The sequence below is a fragment of the Chaetura pelagica genome, unplaced genomic scaffold (genome assembly GCF_000747805.2).
Source record: "Chaetura pelagica isolate M959 unplaced genomic scaffold, ChaPel_1.0 scaffold115, whole genome shotgun sequence".
In the NCBI taxonomy this organism is placed as follows: Eukaryota; Metazoa; Chordata; class Aves; order Apodiformes; family Apodidae; genus Chaetura; species Chaetura pelagica.
In genome coordinates this window covers 559,443-571,715 of record NW_009953761.1, presented here as the reverse complement: position 1 = coordinate 571,715, position 12,273 = coordinate 559,443, and the positions used below count along the sequence as shown (strand labels likewise).

The window sequence follows — 12,273 nt, the reverse complement described above, 5'->3', positions numbered from 1 at the left end:
ACCGTCGCTGTCTGAGAAACACCCTCAGCAGAAGAAAGGGACCATCACCACTCCCCCAGGTGTATGGAAGAGAAAAAAATAAGGTTATTTTTAAAGGAGAGCATTTCAAACCTCGTGGCCAATTTGCACACAGATATTCTGGCTGCGTTGTAAATTGATATTTAGCAACACACACTGTGGGTCTAAGAATTCAATAGCAAGATCAGTAGCAGTACACAACTTAGGACTCTCTTGATACTTTATTTTCTGAAAATCTCTTTTTGAATGCTTAAGGAAATAGCAGCTAAAAAGTTGAATGCCCTGATGGCTGGCTGTGGTTATATCCACCCTGGAGCCAGACCATCTAGCAAGCCTCTCACTACCCATCATGATAAAAGAGTGAGATTTAACCATGCTCACAGTGACCACCCACTAGCTGCCATCCCCAGTTTAATGCAGGATGAGGTTTCCTACGCCTTGGCTAAGTAGAGGTGGTGACTTCTTCTTCTGAAGCTTTTATTGTCTGGGTGGTGAAGGGTGCTTCCTCAGAAGCTAAAGGGGGCTCTGAGACTTCAAGCTCCCTGGGTTAGTTGTGTTCACTGAGTAAGATTTAAATCACAATTGCTGGAATGGAAACCTGGATACACTTGTACTTTATCTTTTTACCAGGCCCCTGTGCTTTTTACCAGGCACATGGGCCTCCTTAATACCAGGCAATTAGGCAGACAATGAAGGGAACACATTTGCATATCATACTCGGACCAAAGGTTTCTATGAGTCACCTGGGGTGTCCTTTCAAGGAGAAAGTGTTGTTCCCAGTGTTGCTGGAGGGTGACAATAAATTGATTAGCCTCTTTAAAATTTCTCATAAAATTGTATTAACAAAACAGTAAACACATCACACAGAGACCGTAACCACAGGATGTTTACATAATGCCCACTGTGGACAAGTACTAAATACCATAAAATACCTGAGACCCCCCCCAGAAAGAAGTCCACAAGTTCTGGCTCTCACAAGGCAGTTAGAGCACCAATGTTCCTGCTTCTCCTCTTCCTCCCCCTCACATCTCGGCTTCAGCGCTGTGCACGTTGCTGGTGGTTATTGCGATTCCTATTGCGAGACTCCCGTTGTCGGAAAAGAGCTGAGCCAGGGAAGTGTTCAGCACCAGGCAGTCCCCGTCCGAAATGACAGAGTCAACACGCTCCAGCACGGACCTGGGGGTGGCCTCCCACTTCAGGCGCCTCTGGTTCCTGTTGAGCTCCAGACGGTAGGTGAAGTTGTCGGCTTGGGTGGGCGTGCCGATCAGCATCATGGTGGCGAAGAACTGGGGGTGGCCCTCATGCTTTTCCTGCTTCCTGAGGACCAGCAGAAACTGGTGGCCTAGGCAAGAGTGCATGATGATCCAGTCCGTTGGTGCGGGCAGGTGCATGTCCGTGGCCAGGAAGACAATCTCTGCCCCCTGAAGGATGTTGATGCGGTGCGTCTGCCTCAGGTGGGACACCACCACCTCCAGGTGCCCTTCCCACGGGCAAGAGAAGAGCGGGCACGTGCAGGGAACCAGCTGGGGGTCGTGCACTGCTTCGTGGTGGTGGCAAGGAGGAAGGACCCCTTGCTCCGCGGACGCCTGCACAGCTGCACAGCGGGTGGGTGCATACTATGGGAAGAGAGAAATTCCATGTGTTAGCAGGTGGACCAGGAACCAGGGCAGATATGCAAGGTGCAGACCCCGCAGACACTAGCCACCCAAGATCCCACAGCACCTGTGGGAACACCAGGAACCAGGCTGAGATCAGGGGCAATCCAGGCCAGGATCTGCACAACAAAAGGTGCTGGCAGTTGCCTTGTTCTCCAGAAGAAAAGAGAAACCATTTGAGCCATGGTAAGCCACTTCAAATGAAAGTGATGTATGTGTTTAAAGGGTGATTTCATTAGTTTGGGGGGAAAAATCTGATTAAAAAAAAAAAAAAGCAAGGACAGCATGGGGCATTTTATATAGTTAAGGTTCTTGCAGCTCAGAACAAGGAAATGAAATATGTATGGCTTTATTATTCTTTAATGAAACATACTGGCAAATACAGACATTTCTCCTGAAACAATATGCTTTATAACACCCATAATTTGTGAAATAAAAGTCAGGTTTTATTGTATACAATGCCTTCATTCTTTCCCCCCCCCCCAACTGACTTGTGCTTAATTGATGTACTTGCATCTATAAATCTTAAATGGCTCTCAAAGTTGGATGGATTGCAAATTAAAGGCATTTCTACACTAAAGTAAATTTGGATTAAGGTAGGGCAGGTAGCTGAAAAGGCAGCAGCTCCTGCAGAATAATTCCACGTGAGGACTACGAATCAAACCATTCTGCCTCTGTCAAAGAGGATGTTGCTGGAGAGAAATGAGTAAGACTTACCCAACCAAAAGTGTATCTTCATGTAATGCTATTGAGGAAGAATAATGGCTCTCTGCAATAACTGTGCATAGACAAACCCTAAGGCACAGGCATGCAGGTCATGATTCATCCTACCCAATTTTAAGCATTTACTTCAGCCACCCAAGACAGAAAGCTGGTTATCTTGGGCTGCCTCTGCAGTCAATAGAGGGAGGCAGCCCTTTCCAGTGATGAATTCAGATCTTAACTGGAGTAATTCACCTCCTAAAGGTGGCACTGGCTGCTGCCAAAGTGACCAAAGCTGAGATCCAATCTGTCTATTTGTTCTTAAATTTTAGATACTTAACTGTAGGAATACGTTGTCTCCCTCTGAACTCCTTTGGAGATGCTTATAAGGACTATTAGAATTAAGAGTACATACATTGTACTTTTGCTTTAACACATGTTTAGGAAGATTTATATTATTCATTGGATGCTGCACCATGTCTGCTCATTTTAACACATGTACCCAAAATTGCAAGAACAACAGGACAGTTCTAACATCTAACAGCCGTTCTCCTCCATGTCACAATCAAATCATAGCAGATTTGGGCTTTATTCAGATATTTTTGAGCAGAGATTTGTTTTAATGAAGGACAGGCATAATCCTGTACAATAGGTACCAGATATCTTGTAAATGGTTATTTCTCCATGGCTACCACAATGTTTTTCATCACAGCCATGACACGAGGGTAAGCATTCCTACTGCAAGCAGTTTTTCTCACCAGAACTTGCACGTTTGCTTTCCAGGATGTTTTGGAAAGCAATCTCTTGGGTCAACTATCCCAGCTTTCAGATAACCAGGGCTCCCTTCCCAACCAGGATGAGCAAGTCCTGGACCTCCATTTTGTCAGTAGCTGGCGAGAGGCACGATGGGCAGAGCAGGGCTGTGATTACAGCTGCTGTGAAATTCATGGTTCATCCCAAGGCACTGGGTGTCAAAGGGAACTGTTTCTTCTTCCTCTTACATTTGGTATAAGGAATAATTGACTATTTAAGTCCTATTTCTGAACCTTACAGCTTTTTCTTCGTAGAATTATTACTTTAATAGTACTGTTCCACTTTTCCCTTCCTCCTATTCTGTTTTGCTGCATAAAACCCAAGAATATAAACTTTTCCAGAAGATAATGAATTGAGGATAGATAAATGACTATCATTTTCTGGGAAATAAAACAGGTCATTGTAAACTAATCGAGGTTTGTGGCTTTAGCTGCCTGCTTATCACGGTGGGATTGCTGGTTCACACTTAATTCTACATTAATTTTTGCATCCCATTAGGATGAAAGTGGTGGTTAATTTAAACTCTTTGGTGAAGGAGGCTACTGCAACGGCAGATTGTAAAAGCCTTTTAAAAATCCCTGAAATGCTAATTGCCTCATAAAACGTATTCTAATCTCCCAATCTAATACAGTGGGTGTGAGCAATTACTTTCTCTCACCAAACTGTTAATGCAACATTAGTGATTATACTAATTAAAACTAATGAACTCATACTCACATGCTGATAAACCTCTCAACCACTCGACAAGTTTCAACCTTCTATCAGTTTTATTTAACTCCTCTTTAGAAAGATGAATCTTAAATTAACCTCTTGAATAATATTCAAAATTAAGTTTTGAAATGTGAAGCTTTATAGACTGTGTATAATTCGTCTCCAAAGATTACTAGAGTCAGAGAAACCATTTCCACTGAGGATGTAATTGAATTTAGAAATGTATTCTCCTAATTTGATAAGCATGGAGAGCAATGGTAGCTCATCCATCTAAACTGCATCCATGGTAAAAAAATACAAGTATCTCCAAAAATCACTTGATGATAAGCACATTTCTATGACTCAGGAGCTGGAAAAATAAATTAAAATGAACAATTCATTCAATATATTGAATTAATTTCTTCTTTCCATCATTTGTGATTTTTTTGTGTTTGTGTGCAAATAATTGAAAATTCCCTTTCACATCTTACATTTGTGAAACATTTCCGTGAATCACTTCAGCAAAGGATTTTTGCTCTGACTTTGTTCACTTCAGTTTTATTGAAAATTGAGCACAAACCATATGATCAATTTGAATTCTCTGACTCAATGAGAATCATCTTCCAAAATATGGTTCCTGAATTATTCAGCATTCCTCTTTCTAAATTCTAAATTTTGTAATATTCTGAAGGAAACATTTAAAAAGTGCCATCTCTGTGTAAAAACGTCTCTCAGAAAACTACTATTTTACTCTTACTTTTGAGGCATGAGCGTAACTACTGTAGTGCTGGTGCCCTTGTTGGTCTTTCATATGGCTGTGAATCAAACCTCTGAAATTGAAATGCAGATCAGGAATAAAACTGTCACCTGGAGTCCATTTAAATAGTTGAATAAATATTTATGAACATTTTTCCATGTTTAATCTGCTCCAGCATTTACTTTTCCATCATTTATTAACCGATTACCTAATAAAATTAGGTTTATTATACCGTTGTGTCAGTCCAGTATTATTCTCAATTATCTTTTAGCCTGTTGGCCAGTTTCAGTCGTATTTAACTGTGTGATAGATGTTTCAAAGACTTTAATTTTCAGCTGAGCAGGGTAGAAAAGTATGACCCCTTTGCATCTCCAGGGAGGAACAGTTTGCTGCTTGGGCAGTATTACATTGTCAGATAGGAGACAACCTAAACAATGGCAGTTTGATCCCAGATGTATTATAGACACAAGAGAACCCACATGAGACATTGCCTTTATGAACAGCAGAAAAGGCTTCAGCCAGAGTGCTCCTCATTAGACACCAGCTAATCCCACCTCGAGACACCAAACCGCAGGAAACCAGGCTCTGCTGCTCACAGAAACATTTCTTTTTAATGATGCAGCTTATTACAGTGTAATTCTCTTTATGAAGAATTCATTTGGCAAAGAGTGGTTTATAAACACATGGTGCTTTTTTACAGGGGGGAAAAAAAAAAAGAGGTTATATTTCGATCTGGGACACAGGGTTTCTGGGTCCTGCCCCAGCCTTTCTGCAGACTTCCTGCTAAAAATGCAACAAACTGCTCAAGGTGTGACTCATCTGAGGAGTAGGTGACAAACTCTAAAGAACATCAGCTCCTTCTGCAACCTGTACAAAGCCTCAGAGAGCAATTCATTTCATCCCCACAAATGGTGCAGGAAAATCCCCCTTGACACCACTCTCTACATGGAGCCAGGACTAAGCCCTCAGGGCAGACCCACAAAGTTTTTACTGGTTTCTAGACAAGGAACAGAAGGGCAGCCCTATTTTGGGCAGGAGGGAGTTGTACACTATGGGCTGCTTCTGCTGTGCTGGAGACAACATAGTCTATGGAGAGAGAGAGACGTATGCCTGTTCACACAAGGGTGTAAATCTGTGGGTCCCTACCACCTTTACACCTCCAGTCACCAGCAACTTGATAGAAGACTGAAGGATAAACCCAAGAGGTAGAAATCTCCAAGATCTCCAAGACACAAGCATATCTCTGAGTTTGCACCTGCAAAGCTGAGACACCTACTAGGAGAGAGGGCTTTGGTGCTGCTCCTCATGCTCTGGGGGACTTTTTGCATTTTAAACAGCAAAGACTTCAGGTCAACTATGGTAAAAATAGTGGAAACAGAGGCAGCAACCCACCCCTGCTGGCTGAGCTTCTGGCCCTGCGGGGAACAGGAACCAGGTACCCCTTGATTCCACAAGCCCTGCTCTTCTTCTGTCTGTTGGCACAGATTCAAACAAGAGAGAAAAGGTGGTTGCTGCCCCAAGCAGCCAAGTGCCTTGCAATTGAAGTCCTGACTTGCACATGAGAAATTTGCTTGCTGCAAACCCACCCCATGGTAGGAGTCCCAAACCTTGAGAATCTGGAGTAAAAGGAGGGTAGGTGGCACCACTGCATTGTAGAAGAATGAACACTGTGCAGTTCTTCAGAGTGAAGGTTAAATGTCGCCTTTCTACACTTTCCAGTGTTCCCCAGCATTATACTGGGCCCCTGGATGCTTCATTCATACTTCTATTCATAGTAATGCACATAATGTGGGGGGAAAAAAAAGGAAAAAAAGAAAAAAAAAAGAGCCTTTTACATGTCTGTGATCAGTGCAGAATTATCACCCTTTTTTAGACACTTTACATCTATGCAGTTTTATCCAGTGATCACACACAACTTTGCAAACACTCAGTTAACCCGTGGACTGGGATATTTGCTTGGGGCAGTCCATGGTGTAGTCTAGTCTGATGGCCATCATAACAGAGCTTCTGAGCAGGTCACAAAGAAAACAGCAGAGATGGAAATAAAACCATCAGACACACCAGCCAGACTCAACCAGCAGAGAGTTGTCCCTCTCTATCCCAGTCCAACTTTAGCACATCCTGAGACACTGCAGCTTAATCCTCCTCCTGAGAGAGAACTCATATCTGCTCTTTCTGTGGATCCAAACTCTTCCTCCTCACCCACCCTTGGCTGGGTTATGGCAAGATTGGCAGGGGCCAGGAATGTTCACAGCAGCTGTGACCTTGGGTGGGAGCAGGGGGTTGAAAGGGGCTGTGCTCACACGCCCTGTCACAGACCCAGCACCTGCACTAACACTGTCTCCTGCCACAGTTCACCCCACTCCTGGGATCCAGCTTCCTACTGTGCACAACTTTGTAAAACTTAGATTGCTTGGGATAACACCCAGTTCAGGTTGACTTTAAAATATATATTAAATTATATACACACATCTAAACACAAGTACACATATTTATATATGGATTCATAACATACACAGATCTGTTTCAGATGTTTCTGAGAATAATGAAATAATAGAATCACAGAACCACAGAATGGTTTCGTTTGGAGAGGACCTTTAAAGATGATCTAGTTTCAACACCTCTGCCATGGGCAGGGACACCTCCCACTAGACCAGCCCCATCCAACCTGGCTTCAAACACTTCCAGGGATGGGGCTCCCACAACTTCCCTGGGCAGCCTCTTCCAGTGTCTCACCATCCTCACATTAAAGAATTTCTTCCTGCTATCTAACCTAAATCTGCCCTCTTTCAGTTTCAAATCATTCCCCCTTGTCCTGTCACTCCATGCTCATGTAAAAGTCCCTCCCCAAATTTCCTGTAGCCCCTTCAGGTACTGGAAGGCTGCTATAAGGTCTCCCCAGAGCCTTCTCTTCTCCAGGCTGAACAACCCCAACTTTCTCAGCTGAAAAACATTGTTTTTTCAAAGTTAAAACATTCTGATGTCTTTTTTATTTTAAAAATAGTGTGACCTAAAGGGATGGAAGCCCATGCATTTTGATGATGAGCTTATTTTTGCTGTCCTTGTGAAAACAGTCCCAGATTTGAGACTGCATTTAAAAAAAAACAACTGCCTCTTAGAAGAGTTATTTTGTCATGTATTTTTCTTCCCTGAGACTCATTGCTGTGGTTGTCTCTGTGGATCACAGGCATCTGTCAGCTGATTCCTATAATGTCAAGTTAGAGTACAATGGCAGTATTATTTCTCAGTTTAGGGTCAAGGAATTTAGGAGAAACTAAAGATTCAAGTGTTTTGTCGTATTTTGTTGCTCAGCTGATATCACAGAACCACTGTTTTCTCTTAGAATTGCCTCCTAAGACATCTGATATTTTCAAAATCTAGCATCCATTAACCTCTGATGCAGCTACCAGTGACTAAACTACCCACAGACCAAGTCTAAGATCAAGTCTAAGTCAAGTTGAGCAACTTGGGAGCAGAGATCAACTGACTAGACACCATCCATGAAGAGTTTGCTGTAAATGACTCTCTAGTATCACACAGGGCTTTCCAGGTGGAGGCACCAGTGGAGTCCAACTCTCTATGGCAGCCTGGTCTTCCTCCTAGCTATAGGACCTCCTTACTAACCTGTCATCACTTATCTGCTCCATCACCCTAGGTGTGACAGAGCACAACAAGGGATACAGTCACCCTGTGACCAGGTGAGCAACCTGGAAATGTGCTGTGAGAACTTGATGGATTTTTTACTTTGACCTAAAGATCAGGCCAGGAGGGACCCAGACTTGCAGCTTCGGGATGCTTTGGGTGAGAGCTCCATGGTGACCATTAGGGTTTTTGTTGAAGCAATTAGGAATTTTATTTTTCAGTGAAATGTGCCGTTTATTCAGTTTTCTTACTGTTTCCCCCCACTTCCCTGGCTTCTCAGGGTCTGATTGTTTCTTCTTATCTGCATGGAAACTGCCTCCAAGAATTTTCTAGTTCTCAGCTTCTTTCTGTCTCATAAAAGCTTTGCCACCCACTAACACCCACCTCCACTTTACTCACACCCACCGCACAGGGACAGAAGCTCAAAAGAACTATAGAGGTGACATAAAGAAACTAGTGATTCTTTTAATCCTGGTCTTCATTTAATTTCTTTTCTGCTATTTTTTAGTATGCTAATGAGATTTTGTAAAGCTGTCAGATGAAAGAAAAGAGAAGGAAGGAAAAAACCCACCTCAAACCCTCATCCTATTTTGTCAAAAGCTGTACTTCATATCTGAAAATAAGAAGTCCAAGCCAGGGATCATGTTGGGGAATTATTTAAAATTTTAATTACACAAAATCCTATTCATTATGAATGCATCAGTTGAATCTCTTAAGCACTGAATATTAGTTGCAGCTTTGGTTGCGGAAGGATTTGTTTTCCTGACTATCAAATGGCAGTGAGAGGACAACTTCAAGCTCATTTTGCTAATCTCACTTTGCAACATAATCAGGTGTGACTTGGTGACACAGCACAGGGAGGTGTTAATGGCTGTCCTCATGCTAATTACACACCTCTGAGCATGCAGAGAAAGTGATGCTTTAATACACTTCCTCACTATAGCACCACACTTCTCTGTATCAGAGAACCCTGAATTTTAGATGAGGGTACAAATTTTAAGAGGTGTTTTGGAAAAAAAAAGAATTTGTTGTTGTTGTACATAGAAAAAAATACCTTACAGCATTTTAAATGTAGGCCAGATGGAAAGAAAGACATTATTCTCAAATCAAAATCCCTTGCATGCTTTTCAAAAATCAAGGTTTTCAGCATAAACTGTCATGCAGTCTTGGAAATGCAAGCAAAAAAATATCAAGAAACTTGACATTCTTCATTGTATTCAGAACAATGTAACTATAAGGCTGTACAACCAGGATCCCTACTAAAACATTTCAGTCTTGTAGATGCTTTCTGAGAGACACTGAGATGTAGACACAAACAGGGTGAAGCAAGGTCATGCTCTGCAGTTCTGCTTTAATTCCCAGTCCAGGTGGGGGGATACTGAAAGTTCATGTGTTTCGGGCTAAAGGGAGATGCACCACCTCACTGACCCTCAGCCAAAGCTGCTGTTGGGTCATGGACACCCAGACAAATGATCCCAGTTTACAGAATCACAGAATCACGGAATTACTGAGGCTGGAAAAGACCTCTGAGATTACCAAGTCCAGCCTCTGACCTAACACCACCACTGTGTTTAGCTGTTGTGTTTGCTGGATCTTATCTGAGATCACTTTCTGTGCTTTCTTTGAGGAATAAATACATTGAGTAGATAAAAACAAAACCATGCACATGGGCAATTGTAATGGAACAACTGGAACAGTTATTTTCTTACCAAAATAAATGAAAAGCATGGAGATTAAATGGATGAAATGGAAGCATCTGGATCTGTGGTGTTCTGACAGGTTGGCAAGTTGATACATATCGCCTACTCTGGAGTAACTGTCCCTACTCCAAGGGCTTAACTGAGGATGAATCTTAGATATAAGATCTGTAATAACAGAAAAAAGGCATCCTGACTTTGAGTAAATACAGTATGAGACCATGGCTGTGGGAACAAATAAGACCATATATTAGGAAGAAATTATTCTTTAGTGTGTGGGTGGTGAGACACTTGAACAGGTTGCCCAGAGAAGTCGTGGATGCCCCATCCCTGGAAGTGTTCAAGGCCAGGTTGGATGGGGCTTTGAGCATCCTGATCTAGTGGGAGGTGTCCCTGCCCATGGTAGGGGTGTTGGAACTAGATCTTTAAAGGTCCACTCCAACTCAAACCATTTCAGAACTCTATGATTCTATGCTCACAGTGCCCAGAGCATCTTTGCCCAGTGCAGTTTATCCTGCCACTATACTCACTACCCTCACCTACCTTGCCTTTCTCCTTTCTGTTACTTTGGTGTGGGACTCCCTGACAGAAACAGTGGCTTTCCAGAAATTTTGAAGGGCTTTTAAAATGAAAGGGAACCGTAGAAGTAGACAATAAACTGCTCCTGTTCCTCAAGGATAAGGCCTTGAGGGCTTGCCAGTAACATTTAAGGCCTTTGCAGAAGCATTCAAGGGAGGAGCTTTAACAGAGGCTGTTTTGGTGGAGCGTGAGCTGATGTGGCCACTGTGACCTAGGAGAGAGGGGTGACAGACTCTGCTTCTGTCATGAGGAGCTTCCCTGAAGTGCAGATGAATCCAGATCCTGAGCTACAGCTACAGCCAATGATAGAGGTGGAAAGGCTGAGCAGCTGCGGGTCAGAAACATGGTCTTCCTCCTCTCCTGGTAAGTTAGAGATAATCCATTTATGTTTCTGATTCAGTTCTGGAAGACCCTCAAACACCTCCTGGCAGACTGCCCAGCCTCACAGAAGGCCTGGAGCCAATATGGATTTGGAGATGCTGGGCTAGAGAGTGGGACATGCCCTTGGGTCCTGGTTTGCAACTTGAATTCTCTTTGCTGCATTTTATGACACGGCACAATGCAGTGACAAGGAACCATAGTGCAGAGTATTTGTTGTGTGTTGCAACTCCTGATGCACTGGGGCATGGAGATGCGTAACCTGTTTTCTTTGGACTAGAAGCAGCTTTTATATCTTGTTTTAAGCAAAGGTAATGTCTCTAAATGCCACCCTTTTTAGACACACAGAGCAAGTGTCAGCAGCCAAGCACACACTACCAGCTCTTGCTTCAGAAAAGTGAGTTGTAGCCACTATTTATCACCAGATTTCTCATGAGGTGATGTTAGTTGTGGCTCTGGGTGATGTAGTGAGTGGCCTGCATATGTAAAACAAGATAATAAAAAATGTAAAATTATCTGAAGATTCATTTTATCCTTCATCCACTTTGTGTTTCGGACAAAGCCAGTTAACAAATTGCAAAAACAATTATAGAACTTAATTAAAAGCAAAGTGATAAAGTAGTTCCAAGCTGGATCTGCTCTCTCTGACAGGGGAGGCAAAGTTCACAGAGCCCTTTATCTGACCTGTTGATTTTGTGGTTTAGAATCACATTGAAAATTAAATGAATATGGAAAAACATTAAAAAAAAAGAAAAAGAAAAAGGAAAAGAAAAGGAAAAGAAAAGGGGAAAAGAAAAAGGAAAAGAAAAAGGAAAAGAAGAAGGAAAAGAAAAAGGAAAAGAAAAAGAAAAAGAAAAAGAAAAAGAAAAAGAAAAAGAAAAAGAAAAAGAAAAAGAAAAAGAAAAAGAAAAAGAAAAAGAAAAAGAAAAAGAAAAAGAAAAAGAAAAAGAAAAAGAAAAAGAAAAAGAAAAAGAAAAAGAAAAAGAAAAAGAAAAAGAAAAAGAAAAAGAAAAAGAAAAAGAAAAAGAAAAAGAGAAAGAAAAAAAGAAAGAATAAATCATTGCCCACTGTACTCATAAACTTACCAGTTTAGACTGGCTTTAAAACTCATCATCCAATATTCATTTACAAGTTAGTACAGTAACAGCATGTCCCTAAGAGGAGCAGATTTACTGGAGTCATCTGAGATAATTAGACCAAATCCACCCTGAATCAATCAAAATGCTTCCCTTCCATCAGGCAACCTCCAGCTATCACAATTATATGACATTTATATTCACTAACTGCTCTTTCAGGAACACACCCCAGGCATGCCAAAAGACAGCAGAAATATTACAGGTCT

General features: G+C 42.0%; 1 protein-coding gene across 1 annotated transcript in view; it reads right to left on the bottom strand.

The window, feature by feature from the left end:
- Positions 1 to 840: 840 nt before the first annotated feature.
- Positions 841 to 12,273, bottom strand: part of SIAH3 (siah E3 ubiquitin protein ligase family member 3) — a 50,231-nt gene continuing 38,798 nt past the window's right edge. The window contains exon 2 of the mRNA XM_010000842.1: positions 841 to 1,634. Coding sequence (XP_009999144.1) covers positions 1,041 to 1,634 — 594 coding nt within the window. The 3' untranslated portion in view covers positions 841 to 1,040. The remainder of the gene's footprint in view (positions 1,635 to 12,273) is intronic.